This window comes from Pteropus alecto, unplaced genomic scaffold (assembly GCF_000325575.1).
Source record: "Pteropus alecto unplaced genomic scaffold, ASM32557v1 scaffold14, whole genome shotgun sequence".
Lineage (NCBI taxonomy): Eukaryota > Metazoa > Chordata > Mammalia > Chiroptera > Pteropodidae > Pteropus > Pteropus alecto.
Window position 1 is genome coordinate 6,529,487 of NW_006436810.1, and position 13,412 is coordinate 6,542,898.

General features: G+C 38.3%; 1 protein-coding gene across 11 annotated transcripts in view; it reads left to right on the top strand.

Annotated features, from left to right (window-relative positions):
• NEDD4L (neural precursor cell expressed, developmentally down-regulated 4-like, E3 ubiquitin protein ligase) overlaps positions 1 to 13,412 on the top strand; it is a 300,190-nt gene that overhangs the window by 264,541 nt on the left and 22,237 nt on the right. For all 11 annotated transcript variants that reach the window (XM_006913704.2, XM_015590804.2, XM_025048101.1 and 8 more), the window contains 3 exons: positions 3,529 to 3,587; positions 10,431 to 10,496; positions 12,278 to 12,507. In XM_006913704.2, the coding sequence (XP_006913766.1) occupies positions 3,529 to 3,587; positions 10,431 to 10,496; positions 12,278 to 12,507 (355 nt within the window). The remainder of the gene's footprint in view (positions 1 to 3,528; positions 3,588 to 10,430; positions 10,497 to 12,277; positions 12,508 to 13,412) is intronic.

The window sequence follows — 13,412 nt, forward strand, 5'->3', positions numbered from 1 at the left end:
TCCTCTTAACAAAGAGCACGTGGCAGGGTCTTTTTTCCAGAGATTAAAAATTTGCCCTTGCTCCACCATACTGAAAGGTTCTCTTAACTAGATATAGTGTAAATTAGGCCAAAAACTGTGGAATAAAAGGATCTGTTTATGAGAACCTCATTAGCTGTTAACATTAACATTTCTGCCATTTCTCTCTAATTTGTCAAGGTTTATACTCCATAGGAGCAATAAAGGGATACATATCAGTGAGACAGAGTTCAATTCATACGTCTTTTCTCCGAAATCCCATCTCTAAAAAGTGCAGAGTACTTACCTGAGAGGCTTTATCAGGCTAATAGGTGTACTCCAAAATGGGTTAGATTACCTGGTAGGTGACATTTAAGAATGTCCTTACCTTCCAAAAGAACTTCTCTTTCTAAACAGTTTTCCCGTGTATGATTTCTAGCAAATTTCAGCATCTCATTTTGCTGTCCTGCTACCTACCAGACAGAAATGAGGTCGTCCATACAAATGCCATTTTACAGAAAGCCATCATCTTGTAAGTTATGCAGAATCACCCTGTCTTCCAACATCTCTGGGACAGGTGACTGCACACTAAGTGACAAAAACAGCATTGCACTCGTCTTTGAAATAGCTAGGTTATTTATTTTCAGCTTCATAAATTTTTTAGAAGTTAGACATCTTCAAGATTAATAATATTCACTCATCTTAAAGATTTAATTTCAGAAGAGGTGAATGTTCAATACTAATCTCCTCTTTAGACACCTTGATTCATTTGGTTGACATTTATCAAATAGCTCCAATGTTTCAAGCCTGATGTAAAAGGTTAAGGGAAGGTCTTCTGAATCTCTACCTCTCTTAGGAATCATGTAATTCTTCTTAAAGACCAGATGTGCCCAACAGCTGAGTACTTGGCCACTGGTATCTGTATACAAAGCTAGAAGAGAAAATAAAATTCCAGGGATGCTGAAAAATCCTATTTTAGTCTTTTCGACCGACATTCTTACCAAACTAGTTACTAGTAGCTAAATTGACTGAGTTTTTCATTCTTCTCCTTCATTCTTTTCCCTTTATTTGAAATATAATGTCTCAAAGATGAAAAGCAAGTTTAGGTTCAAAAGTTCTAGGAAAACATAGATAAGTGGCCACCATACATTCATGTATTGACGATACTTTGCTGCAAAATTGATCTTTATTGTAATCATACAGAAGCTTGTATAGTTCTGAAAGCCTAGATGGTTTTAAAGGAACTTTGTGGTCACCATCAGCTTCATTCGGTCATTAAAAAAATAACAGGCTCCCATTGCATGCTGAGAAGTGTGTTAGATGGTGGAGAAGAGACTGCAGAGGAATAACACGCAGTCCCTGTTTACGAGAGTGTACCAGGAAGTGTTTTAAGTATTACATTAGAGGAATGAACCTCTTGTTAACGTAGAAAAAGACAGTAGCCAAGCGGCTGGGTGCCAGGGGTGGGGGGAGCCTGCAAGGGGACCTTACGGAACGGATTACTTTTCAGGGGGATCCCAAATTATGAGTTAGATTAGTCAGGCACCCCCAGTGAAGAGCAATTCCAGGAGGGAGAAGACATGTGCAGATGTGTGTGAAGTTGTGCAGATGGTGCCACATTCAGAGAAATGTGACTGGGTTGCAAATGGCCCAGTGTGGGGAGGAGGCAGGTGTGGCACATAGATCAAGTCAGAGAGGGTCTGCCAGGTTTTGGAAATCCGAGAGACTCTGAGAGGGAAGGGACAATGGTCATACTTGTTCTTCAGAAAGGTCCTTTCGGCAGAGCTGTAACGGAAGTTGTGAACAGGAATGAGACGGAGGCCAGGGAAACCTAGAGAATAGTCCAGAGAAATGGTGAGTGCTCCGGCCTTATCAGAGAGAGGCGGGGACAGTTTGGTGGCCTCTGGAGGTGAACGGCAGGGGAGGATAAAGGATGTGTCCAGATTCCAAGTCGGAACAGTAAATGAACGTGTGATACTGTTCATCAGGGACACAGGATTATATGAACAGTTCTGGTATTGGAGGCCTTTGGGTTCAGTTTCGATGGGGCTGGATTCTGAGGTACCTCTGGGAAGTTCGAGGTGCAGATGTCAAGGATGGAGCTTGAAGTTCAGATCTGGACTGAAGATTTGGGAGTTGCCATTAATTTATCTTCTGCTTTGGTGGCAATACCCAGTCATTATAGTCTGAGGCAGTTATTGATTACTCAGCTGCGTTCTGTTTCCATTATTTGGTTTTCTTTGTTATTGCTCTCCATCACGAGAACAACTTTTACTTTCCAAAGACCTCTGTTTTCAAGGTAAGGGACCCAAAAATGCCTTGTGCTACCATCAGGGTTCCCTAGAACAGTTGAAACATTTCTGTAAATTTTTTTTCCAGCACTAATCTAGATCATCATGATCTTTGGTAGCTTTATTGTAAGACTTTACTTCTGCTTTTGTTAAAGAAATTATAATATCAGACTTTGAAAAAATTCCTGGTTATGGTCATTAAAACCAACTTTATTATTCTTATCCATCCACTTAGAGTATACAAGAAATAATTAGAATCAGTGTTTCTCAAACAAATAATTTCCTGGTTTTTTTTAACCAACTTACATTACCTAAAACTCCACAGAGAACCCATTCTCCTCCAATCTGCCCTTCTTATAGCTTCATGTGAGTCCATTCTTGTCTCTACCGCGCACACACACACACACACACACACACACACACACACACACACACTCACACACACACACTCACTCACTCACTCACTAATCCATGATGTCTTTTTAATTGTGCACAGTCACAAATCTCGAGCAATCCAGGGTAGCCATTGTGTGTTAAAACCTACATCACTGAAGTAGTGGTAACACGTGGCATTGATCAATCTTGTTAACATTGACTCACTTGGAAGAAAGAAAACCACTTCTCGCCAACTTGGCCAAAGGGAAATCTTTTTCTTGAATCTTCTTCTGCTGTATCTAATTCTCATTTTTTGGACCGCCTTAGCTAGCTGCTTCGACTGTTGTAATGCATATGAGTGACACATGTAATAGATGATTCGTTTGTTTGATGTAGGATTCTTAATTGAAAGCAGGTTTTCAATACCACAAGCAAAGAAAAAGTATTTGAAATGAGAAATAATCATGTGTGTTTGTTAACTTTTGGGGGACTAAGACTTTTTGTGCCTTTTTTTAATTAAATGAAAATCGAGATCAAGTTATAAATCCTTGGAAGAACAGGGGTTTATAATTGAAACTAAAGCAAATTGCTTGCCAAAAACAGTGTAAATAGATGGTTTTACTTTCGTCATGCATTTTTGACTGAGTGATTTTAACTAAACAGTTTGTAGGAGGTTTGCCATATAGAGAGTACCATTTTCTTCTAACCCTGAAATACTAAGTTATTATCTTTGGGGGCCAGGCTGAGGGATTGAAGAGCTTTTGAAAAATCCAGAAATAATTATTTCTAAAACATATTTGACATAGAATAGATTTGAACTAATACGCTGATTTTTTTTTCTTTTTTTTTTTGTATTAATTTTCAGATAGCAAAATTACTCAATGGGAAGACCCAAGACTGCAGAACCCAGCTATTACTGGTCCGGTCAGTATTTTCAAGTTTGGACTCTTCAGTATAATATTTTGGTTGCATCTAAACACACATTTCTTGTGTATTCCTGCCCACCTCGGGGGTCACTGAGAGCCTGGTGTCGTCGGGTAGTTTAACATTACTCCCGTCTCCTCCTTCCCGAACTTCGGGTGCGATACAGCTGTATTTGCCTTTTCACAGGGCTTTCATTATGAAGGAAGAGAAAATGGTTTGCTAAGGGTAGCAAACCTGCACCTTTGTTTTTCTCCCTTCATAAAAGGGTGGATTACAAGAGTTAACAGTCCAAATGTCCTCTCTCCCTTTTTATGTGAGACAAAGCCAGCCCTATATGTGTAGAGTTTTATCATTTCTTCAAGCCAAGGGTAGTTAATGCATGCTAACAAATTTAAGCTGTATACTGAATCTCTTCCAGCAGGAAGTATCTGTAAAAGTGGGGGGTGTTTGTCACTAACCCCTGGAGCTGGCAGAGTTAAGCATCTTTATCTCTGCTGACCCTCTAACTTTCTCCTAGTCCCTTCGTATATGCCAGGTAGGTAAAGAGCCAGCTCTGCCCTAGGTCTGGTGCCCTCCTAAAATACTGCTGTGCACGTGTGTTCATAAGGAGGAGGGGGACCCGCAGCCGGCCGTACAGACACCTGGTATCGAACACTTGGGAGGAGTTTGTAGGACGGGGCCATTCTCATGGGCAGGGAGAACACCAGCGTTTTCCGTCATTGGTGAAATGAGTGCGTGGAGATCATTTGGAATTACAGGAAATGGACTGGGATCACAGAGGATTGTGAATTGGGGATTCTATTAAAACCTGGAGAAGCAAAAGGAACTAACGTTTATTATGTTCAGTGCTGACCTAAGAGGCCAGTAGGTATATTTAAAATACTAATTTCATGGCTTTCGTCTGATTCGGTTCAAGTTATGTTTTATATTATAAAGATGAGTCCATTTGAAAACTTAAGTGATGTAATACAAATGCACCTCGGTACTTGGCATCCCTTGAGTTATCTTGGATCTGTTCATTCGATTTGCTCAGCCGCTTTGCTACAGTTTAGAGAGCCCAGTAAGACCTGGGTGAGAACAGTCAACTACTTTTTCTCTATGTAGCTTAATAAATACTTGCCTTCATACTGAGGCTTTCTTTAGATATAGTGACAGTCACAAAAAGTTGTTAGAATAGCATTTTCTCTTCTCCATCATAAGAAACAGGTACATTCAGGAAATGATACTGTTTTCAACTGGCAGAGGACTTTTGACTTGATAATTCTGAAGCTTTTTCAAATATTTTTATGACTGATCATCTACTTTCACTCAAGCACTTAATCTTACTAATTACAATTGAAAATTAGCATCATAAATCCAGATAGATTTTGCCCCCAAGAAGGATCTCTATTTCTTTGCTTTCTAAGAGCTTTCTTTACTCTTTTATTATTACTAGTGATGTGTCTTTCAATAAGAGTATGTGTATTTAGGAAATTATCAATAGTGTAGACATCTGGCCTTGTTGTCATTCAATTCTAAATATTTGATAATTTCTATAATGATTTCTCTCCTTATAAGTTTTTTAGAATGTGCGTTTTACTTTCTAAGACTGAGAGAATTTTTGCCTATCCACTTCTTATTGATTTCTAATTTTATTACATCGTGGTCAGGGAATATTGTCTATGGAATATTGATTATCAGACATTTGAAACTTCTTTGGAGGCTTGCCCAATTTTTGTAAATGTTCTTTTTTTGTTTGAAAAGAATGTATATTGTCTTTTTGGGGTGTAGAAGAGTTCTTTACATGTTCACTAGATCAAGCCTGTGATGCTCAAATTAATCCATTTCCTTTTCTACTTTTTCCTGGCTGTTTTATCTAACCAAGACAGTATGTCAAACTCCCACGATCTCTACGTTCACTTTCTCTTCGTTATTATTTGCCTAGGATTATCTTCTCTGTCTCTTAACTCACTGTGTGTTTTTTTTCCCTTAACCTTCTATTAGATTGCCAGAACACTCTTTATTTTCCTTCATTTTCTGTACTTGCTCGGAAGTGGTATTTTCTATTTCTTTTAGGGCTCACATTAAAAATTTCAACCAACATACTTGACTTAATGTCAAAATTAATCATTCTACTCTTCTCCTGAATAATATAGGACTTTAGACCATTTTAATTCCATTCTTCCCGTTCCCATTGTTCAGTGAAGTTTTAAAACTACTCCATCTTTAAACTTTCCAAACTGTCATTAGTATCTTTTTTCCGACAGTATATGCTTACTAAATTTTACTTATATATAAACAAATTTCTTTGCCCACCACCATTTCTTGCATCTCCTTTTTTTTCTGTTAAGTTTTTTCTTAATGACGTATAACCTCTAATTCATAGTTCTCAAAGTGTAGTCTACAGATCAGCAGCTCCAGTATCATCCAGAAACTTGTTAGAAATGCACATTTTGGGTCCCCTCCAAGACCTACTGAAAACCAGCAACTTTGGGAGTGGGCGCAGCAATCTGTGTTTTAACAAACCCTCCCAGAGATGTTGATGCCCGCCCTTCTGAGAAGCAGGGATGTTGATGGCCGCCCGCCCGCCCTTCTGAGAACCTCTGCTCTAGCAGCAATTTCTGTGTGAGCCTGACTGGAAAACTCATCTCGTCTGAGGGGACTTGTGTGACCACTCATCGTGGAATTCTTGGTTAACAGTCATTTTTCTTTGGTACTTTGGAGAGATCCTCTCCTATCTTCTGGTCTCTCTAACTGGTGATGAGAAACTTGTTGTCAATCTAATTATCTTTTCTTGTATGTGTTGATAACTCTTTTCTTTGGTGCTTTTGAAGTTTTCTCTGTGTCTTCGATGTTCTGCAATTTCAGTATCACGTATCGTAAGTGTGGATTTCTTTTTATTCTGCTTTGGACTCATTGCGATTCTTCAGTGTGGAGATTGTGTCTTTGCTTCGTTCTGGAAAATTCTCAGCAGTTATTTCTGTACATATTGTATTTTTTTATTATTATTTCTATTAGTAACTTCTATTGGGTAATTGGTTAACTCATATCTACCTCTTAGTTTTCATATTTTCTATCTCTCTCTGCTGTATCATGGACTCAGCTCTTCTAGTTAATTCTTATACTTTTTATAATCTACTCTTTATCAGTTCATTCTATTATTTCAGTGACTATGTTTAATTGTTCGAAGTTCTATTTGGTCTTTTAAAATTTGCTTGGTCTTTTTAGCTGTTCGTTTTCTGTCCTGTTCTTTCCTTTTATTTATTTATTTTTTTAATTTATACTTCCAACTCTTTAATCATTCTTAGAATAGCCTCTTTCATAGCCTTTTTCAGATTATTCTGTTCTCTCTGGTCTCAGGCACGTAATACCTTCCCCTTGTTATATCTGTAGACTCTCCTCAATGGTAGTTTATTGCCTAGTTCAGTTTGTAATTTGTGTGTGTGTGCTCATCTTCATTTTTTTTTTCCTATGGGGCTTTTATAAATTCTGACCTGTATTTGCTGTTAACTACTTAGATTGGGTTCATTCACCCCCAATTAGTGTAACTATAGATCTCATACCCACTTTGGTGTAGGCTTGGAGTATGAATTTCTTACAGGTCTGTTTCTTTTTCTTTTTCTTCCATTTATGGTCCTGGACAGAAGGTAAGCTTCCTTGCAACTTTCCTGGGCCAGTGGGTAGAGTTTTTTTGTCCCCTTTTCAGATGTAAGTTTTAAGCAGGGGACTCTGTTCTGGCTCCCTCGGTCATACAGACTGGCAGCCAAGTTCTGTGCCCCCATGCGAGGATTAAAACTCAAGCCCAAACACCTATGTCTAGGTCCAGCGCCCACTTATCTCTCTATTTTTGAGTCTTTCTGCCTATCTGGTACCTAGAGTTTCTCTTTTCCCAAGTTTTAAAAAAAATAGCTACGTATTAGGGGAGAGGGGACCCTTTCTGTGTCCGCCCATCACAGCATCACTCTAAGTCACTGTGCTCTCTGTGTAACAAACGTCACCATTAAAAGCATTTGTAAAGTGCTCTCCATGCTTGCCGCTCTTGTGAATACTGTCTCATGCTTGTGTAACGCTTTGTACTTTTCCAAGAACTTTATAATCATCTGATTTGAAACCCTCAGCAATCCCCTCAGGAAGGTAGGAAAGATGTTATTATTCCCAATCTGTCAAAAGATCAGAAAGCTAATTGTGTTGCCAAAACTTCCAGCAAATATCAGAATCAAGACCAGAGCCCTCCGTGTGTGCTGGCCTCACCGGTGTCTCCGCGTCAGGCATGAGTCCTTCTCTCAAAAGAGCTCCAGAATCAACAGGACAGTGACGCCATGAAAACATTTAGAACCAACTTACACAATAAGTCAGCTTTTCATTTTGTTCAAAAAAGAAAGCATATTTGAATTCAGAGCAAAAGGGCTTTAATCAACAGACATGTTAATTTTTTAAATGGGCTTGTTTTACAAGTTAAATTGTATGTAAGAAAGTAAGTTGTCAGATTTTCAAGAGAAAATAAATAACTTGGCCAATACAAGAAATACACTGTACACGCAATTCTGTTCAGAGGCTGCATTGGTGGATGTCTTCGTCCTGTTACGTTGTTGAAATCTTTTCAGGAGGAGAATATAAAAACCGACTCTTCTTATTCCATCATAAGAACTACCTCTAGAGTGAAAAGATAAGTACTGGACGAGGATAATGATTTTTCAACATTCATGCATCATTCCACAGAAGAAGAAAGACCAGAAATATCTCAGCATCTGGTTTCCACCCACATCTAGTCAGCACCTACCAGGTTTTAAGTCAGACAAGGGAATGGATATCTCAGGCTGGGGGGGGTAACATTTTGAAATATATTGCATGGGAAATTTGTCATTTAAGCCTATTGAACTTGCATTCCCAATGATGAATGTTTAAGTCTTTTTCAGCATTTTCAGGGAGGAAACAAACAAACAAAATAATAATTGCTGGGAATCATAGCTTTTTAGGAATGGAAGTACCTTAAAGTTCGTTTAGTCAAATCCTTCTGCTTAACTGTATCTTGGAGAGGTTATTTCATAGAGCTAGCTGGCAATAGAATCGATTCTAGAAGTCAGATATCCTAAGGCTGGCATGCAATAATGAAAGGAAGTAACTTTTTTTTAGCTTAATTCCCCTTTATCACAGTTCATCCCAGGTAAGAACATCAGCCGAACATTTTCCCTTCTAAAGAACTTGTACTCGCTGTTCCTGTCATAATTTGTTCCCTCCTGTCACTCTGGGATAGCCCTTTCTCAGAGCTGCCTGCCCTGCCCACCTCATGCAGATAGCCTCCCGGGAACTCTGTTAACCACTGTATGTTCCTTTATTTTTTATTGCCTATTACTCACAGTAGTTTGTAAGCTCCAGGAGAGAATAAGGAAAGAACTCTTTGGAAGTCCTATTATTTCCCTACCGCCTGAAATGCCTGGCACAGAGTACGTGCTCAAGAAATACCTGAATCAGCAAATGAACCACCAAAGAATAAATAAACTAGATAGAAAATTCTAGTTATGGGATATAGTATTATTGGTAAAGCAAAAAAACATAACTTATTAGCTTATGTCAGAACATTCATCGTATCCTTTTCCTTATTTTGATGGTTGTCCAGATATTGACAAAATGTTTACCTCTTCTAGAATCCGAATTCATACATTATTTCATCAGACTAAACTCTGTCCAGAATAGATATGCTGTGTGGTCAAATCTAGTGTTTAGTGGAAAAGCAAATAAAGATTGACTTAAAAATCTAAGTATAAATTATCTTTAGAATGTTAAGAGTGGTTATTTGTTTTTGTTTTGGCTTAGTTAATTATGCGAACATGTCTTAAAACAGTATAAAAAAAAAACAGTGCAAAGGAGGGAAGCTTCGTTTGCATTTCTCCTCTTTCTGGTCAGGAATAAGTGTGGTGAAGGTGTAAGATTTGGAGTCTGGAGACACTTCACTAAGAATCAGTGTATTTTACTAACTTAACCCAAAATGATATCAACAGAACTATTCTTACTCACATTTACACTATGCACTAAAAAGCAATGTGTTGTTCTGAGTGTGAGGTTCTCACAGTTATGTCCATGTATATACAAAAGCCAGCTCTTTCTGCTTCATAAGTAAATTGTAAGCCTGAAGTTAGAGCTCTGGCATTCAGATATTGTTAAGCTACTTTATAACATAGCAAGGAAAGAATATAAAATGACTACATTAAAATGTTATTATTTTGCCTAAACTGATTCCGGAACTTTTGAGTAATAATAGTTAGCTCAGTCACTACTTCATAGATAAGACATTCTAGATTTTTCAAAAATCCTTACCTGAGACTATTAAATAGTAAAGGGCATACCTTCTGACTCCTAAATGGAAAACTTTTCCAGAATGCTGTCTACCTGATTTTATTCCTTGACTAGAGTATCAGTTCACTTGCCTTTCTGCTCATTATATTTCCTCCTAAAGATTTTTAAAAGCATGATTAGTCTTTTCAGAATGACAGTTTAGGTCATTTGGGGTTGTGCGTTAAAGTATCACATAGCCAATAACTTTTATCTCAACTACAGCAAAAAATTTTAAAAATTAAAAAAATTACACCCTGACTAGAAAGTGTATTTAGTTTATGTAGCATATCCCTAAATGATTTCTTGAATATCAGTATAGTTGTTTTCAGGGATGAAAGCCCCCATTCAATCTTGAATAGCCTTAATCATTTCTAGAACTTTCCCATATGCTCTGTAGACATTATATACATTTCAATGATAAGATGGAGTGTGAGAATTTTAAGGTTTATGATTCATAAAATTCTCAGAATGTTGGCTCAGTATATATAACATTTCAAGCATATTGTTTACATTTATAAATTTATCTTCTAGGCTGTTCCTTACTCCAGAGAATTTAAGCAGAAATATGACTACTTTAGGAAGAAATTAAAGAAACCTGTGAGTAACATGTCTTGTAAAAATGCTGTTTTAGTCCTTTGTAAGTTACCAGAGTTACTTGAGTGAGAACGTGTTTGTTACTTTTATATGTATACTAAAAATATTACCTTCCTTTTTTCATTACACTTTGATCCTCCCGGATCTTCAATCTGAATTTTCTTTTTAACAGAAGTGGTAAGTGGAGACTAACTCGTATTGCATATCAAATCACCTGCCGGGTAATTTCTTATGTAATACATAAAAAGATAGAAATGATTTTTATGGGATATAAAATAATTCAGGACCTAGTCAAAAAATCTGGAGAAGCCTATGCAAGCAATTAATTATGGTTACCATATTTAATAAAACCTAGATCCTAGTTAGAAAAGTGTTCAAGTCCTGCCCTTTAAGATCAAAAGAAAATTTTTAATTATATTCATAACAAATATAATTTATAATATTTGTCATATTAAGACCAAGTTTAATTTTCATATTAAAATTCTCACTGGGAAACCCTGTAAGGTTTTTAAAGGCTGTGTTTTAAATGACAGTATTTTCTACTGACGCATCTCCCGCATTTTTCAACATTATGTCTTCTGTTTTACTTTTAGATTTTACCTCTTCGCTAGAGGTTTTTCCCACATTCTCCTCCGTTTGTGCATTCACTGGTTTTGTTTTTGTTTGTTTGTTTGTTTGTTTGTTTGCAGGGCGGTGGGGGGGGTTGCACCAGTCTCTGTTTCCTGGTTTCTTCCCGTTGGGGGAAGGAGAATGTCTGCCCCGACTCAGATCATCCCAGGTTGCCTGTGCTCCGTCACCGTCTCTCTCTGCTCCTTTCCCTCAGTGGAGGCTTCATTTTCTGGGCATCTGCTGTGGGTGAGGCACAGGGGAGGCAAAGATGCAGGAGACGTGGTCTCTGCCTGGGGAGCCCCCACCTAGGGGCTCTGTTCTCTCTTCCAACACCCTGATTTCAGTAGCTCTGAGATGCCGGCTTCTGAAATGACTCAAATTTGAACACATACAATCCCACACTGTTTCTTTGTGAGTCACCTGCGTTTCCACCAGAAATAAGTGTCGACTTTGTGGGTGCCACCCTGTCTCACGCTGGCACTTTCACTGAGTATCATCTGCCTGGAAACTGACTCCGTAAGTCCATTTTCATAGCAAAGCTGCCCCTGGCCCTCACATCTCCAGGAAGCAATTATTCCTGGCTTCAGTCAAGTGCTTTTCTATTTTCATGTGTATGAACTGTAGCCTTTGGGGGTGATTTCACAGCTTGGCATGATAATCAGGGTTCCACTTCCCATGGCAACAGAATAGCTTGTAGGCATCATGTATCACATCGTCTATCTGGAAGCCCTATTGGTGTGAAGAATGCCCCACCCTGCCCAGGGAGGGAAAGTTTAAGGGTTTATATTACCTGGACAAAAGACTCTTTCTTTGACAGAAACAATGTATAGTGTTGACCATATTTCAGTTGCTAGTGGATGGATGAGTGTCTCACAATGGTTTTTAAAAGGGGGAGAGAGCATGGCTGCCTTCCGCTCAGCAGATTGTCCTGCAGCATATGTTGCTGGCTCAGGCTGACAGCTGCTGGTGGATGCTGGATGTGTCTCATCCTGACATCGTGAGGCTTTCCATCTGTGAAGAAAAATCCGTAAAGGAGAGAACCTCAGTTGGAGCCATTCGTCACTGCTTATTTATTTGAAGACTGCCGTTATTTCTGTTCTGTGTTGTTTTTTTTTTTCTTTTAGGAAGTAACGTGTATATTGTATGATTGTATGTTTTCTTTTTCTTTTGTGTAGGCTGATATTCCAAATAGGTTTGAAATGAAACTTCACAGAAATAACATTTTTGAAGAGTCCTATCGGAGAATCATGTCTGTGAAAAGACCAGATGTCCTAAAAGCTAGACTGTGGATTGAATTCGAATCAGAGAAAGGTCTTGACTATGGGGGCGTGGCCAGAGAATGGTTCTTCTTGCTGTCCAAAGAGATGTTCAACCCCTACTACGGTCTCTTTGAGTACTCTGCAACGTAAGTCACGTGGCATGCACTCAGAATGTGTCCCCACAGAAACAGCTTTAGTCTTGACGAATTTAAAGGCATTGAGAGAATAAGCAGCTCAGGCATTTGAAATGAGTTAACACTGTTAATTTCAGTGTCTTTACGATGAGGTAAATCCATCTCAACCACATCTCAAGCTTCTTTCTTTTTTTAAGTCTCTGTGTTTTGCCTCTTTGAAGGAAATTCCACATATCTTTTTTTACGACTATAAAATCTAATTTTCAGAAACAAAATGCATTAGAACTTGAATCTCTCTGTAATCTCGATGGACATACCCTGTCGTTTCTGTTAACATAATTTCTTGACAAATGAATAGCAGGTGAAAAACGTTCCTCCTCTCCATCGTGGCTAAATGTATGCAGAATAGTTAAAACTCATAAATAACCATAAAATGTTTGGCTTTTAATGATAACATCTTTAAATGTATAACATCACCACCACCCTTTAAAAATCTAGAACAGGTTCCGACTCTACCTGGGGAGGTAATATAGTCTGTGAACACCTAAAAAGGATTGTTCTCTTGTCTGCTGGGTTCATGTGATTGAAATTGAAAATGTGCTGGGTACTTATGGTAAGGAACAAGAGGCAATTTTCATTTGTCATGTTAATTCAAAAGAATTTGTCAATGTCAGAATTCAGAAAGTCGTCGTCGTCATCATCGTCTTATGAACAAAAATAGTTTCCGAAGTTACACTAGTCACAGGCAAATTATGACAACTTCGAGGACCATTCTTCAGTGCCCCGAGGGCCCCGCCCTGGTCCTGTAGGGGAAGAAGCAGACCACACCCCTTCCCCCTTGCACAAGGATTTCATCATTGCCAGGCATGGAAACTAGAACATATTTATTCAAGCTGCTTTCTCAGGATTCAAACATT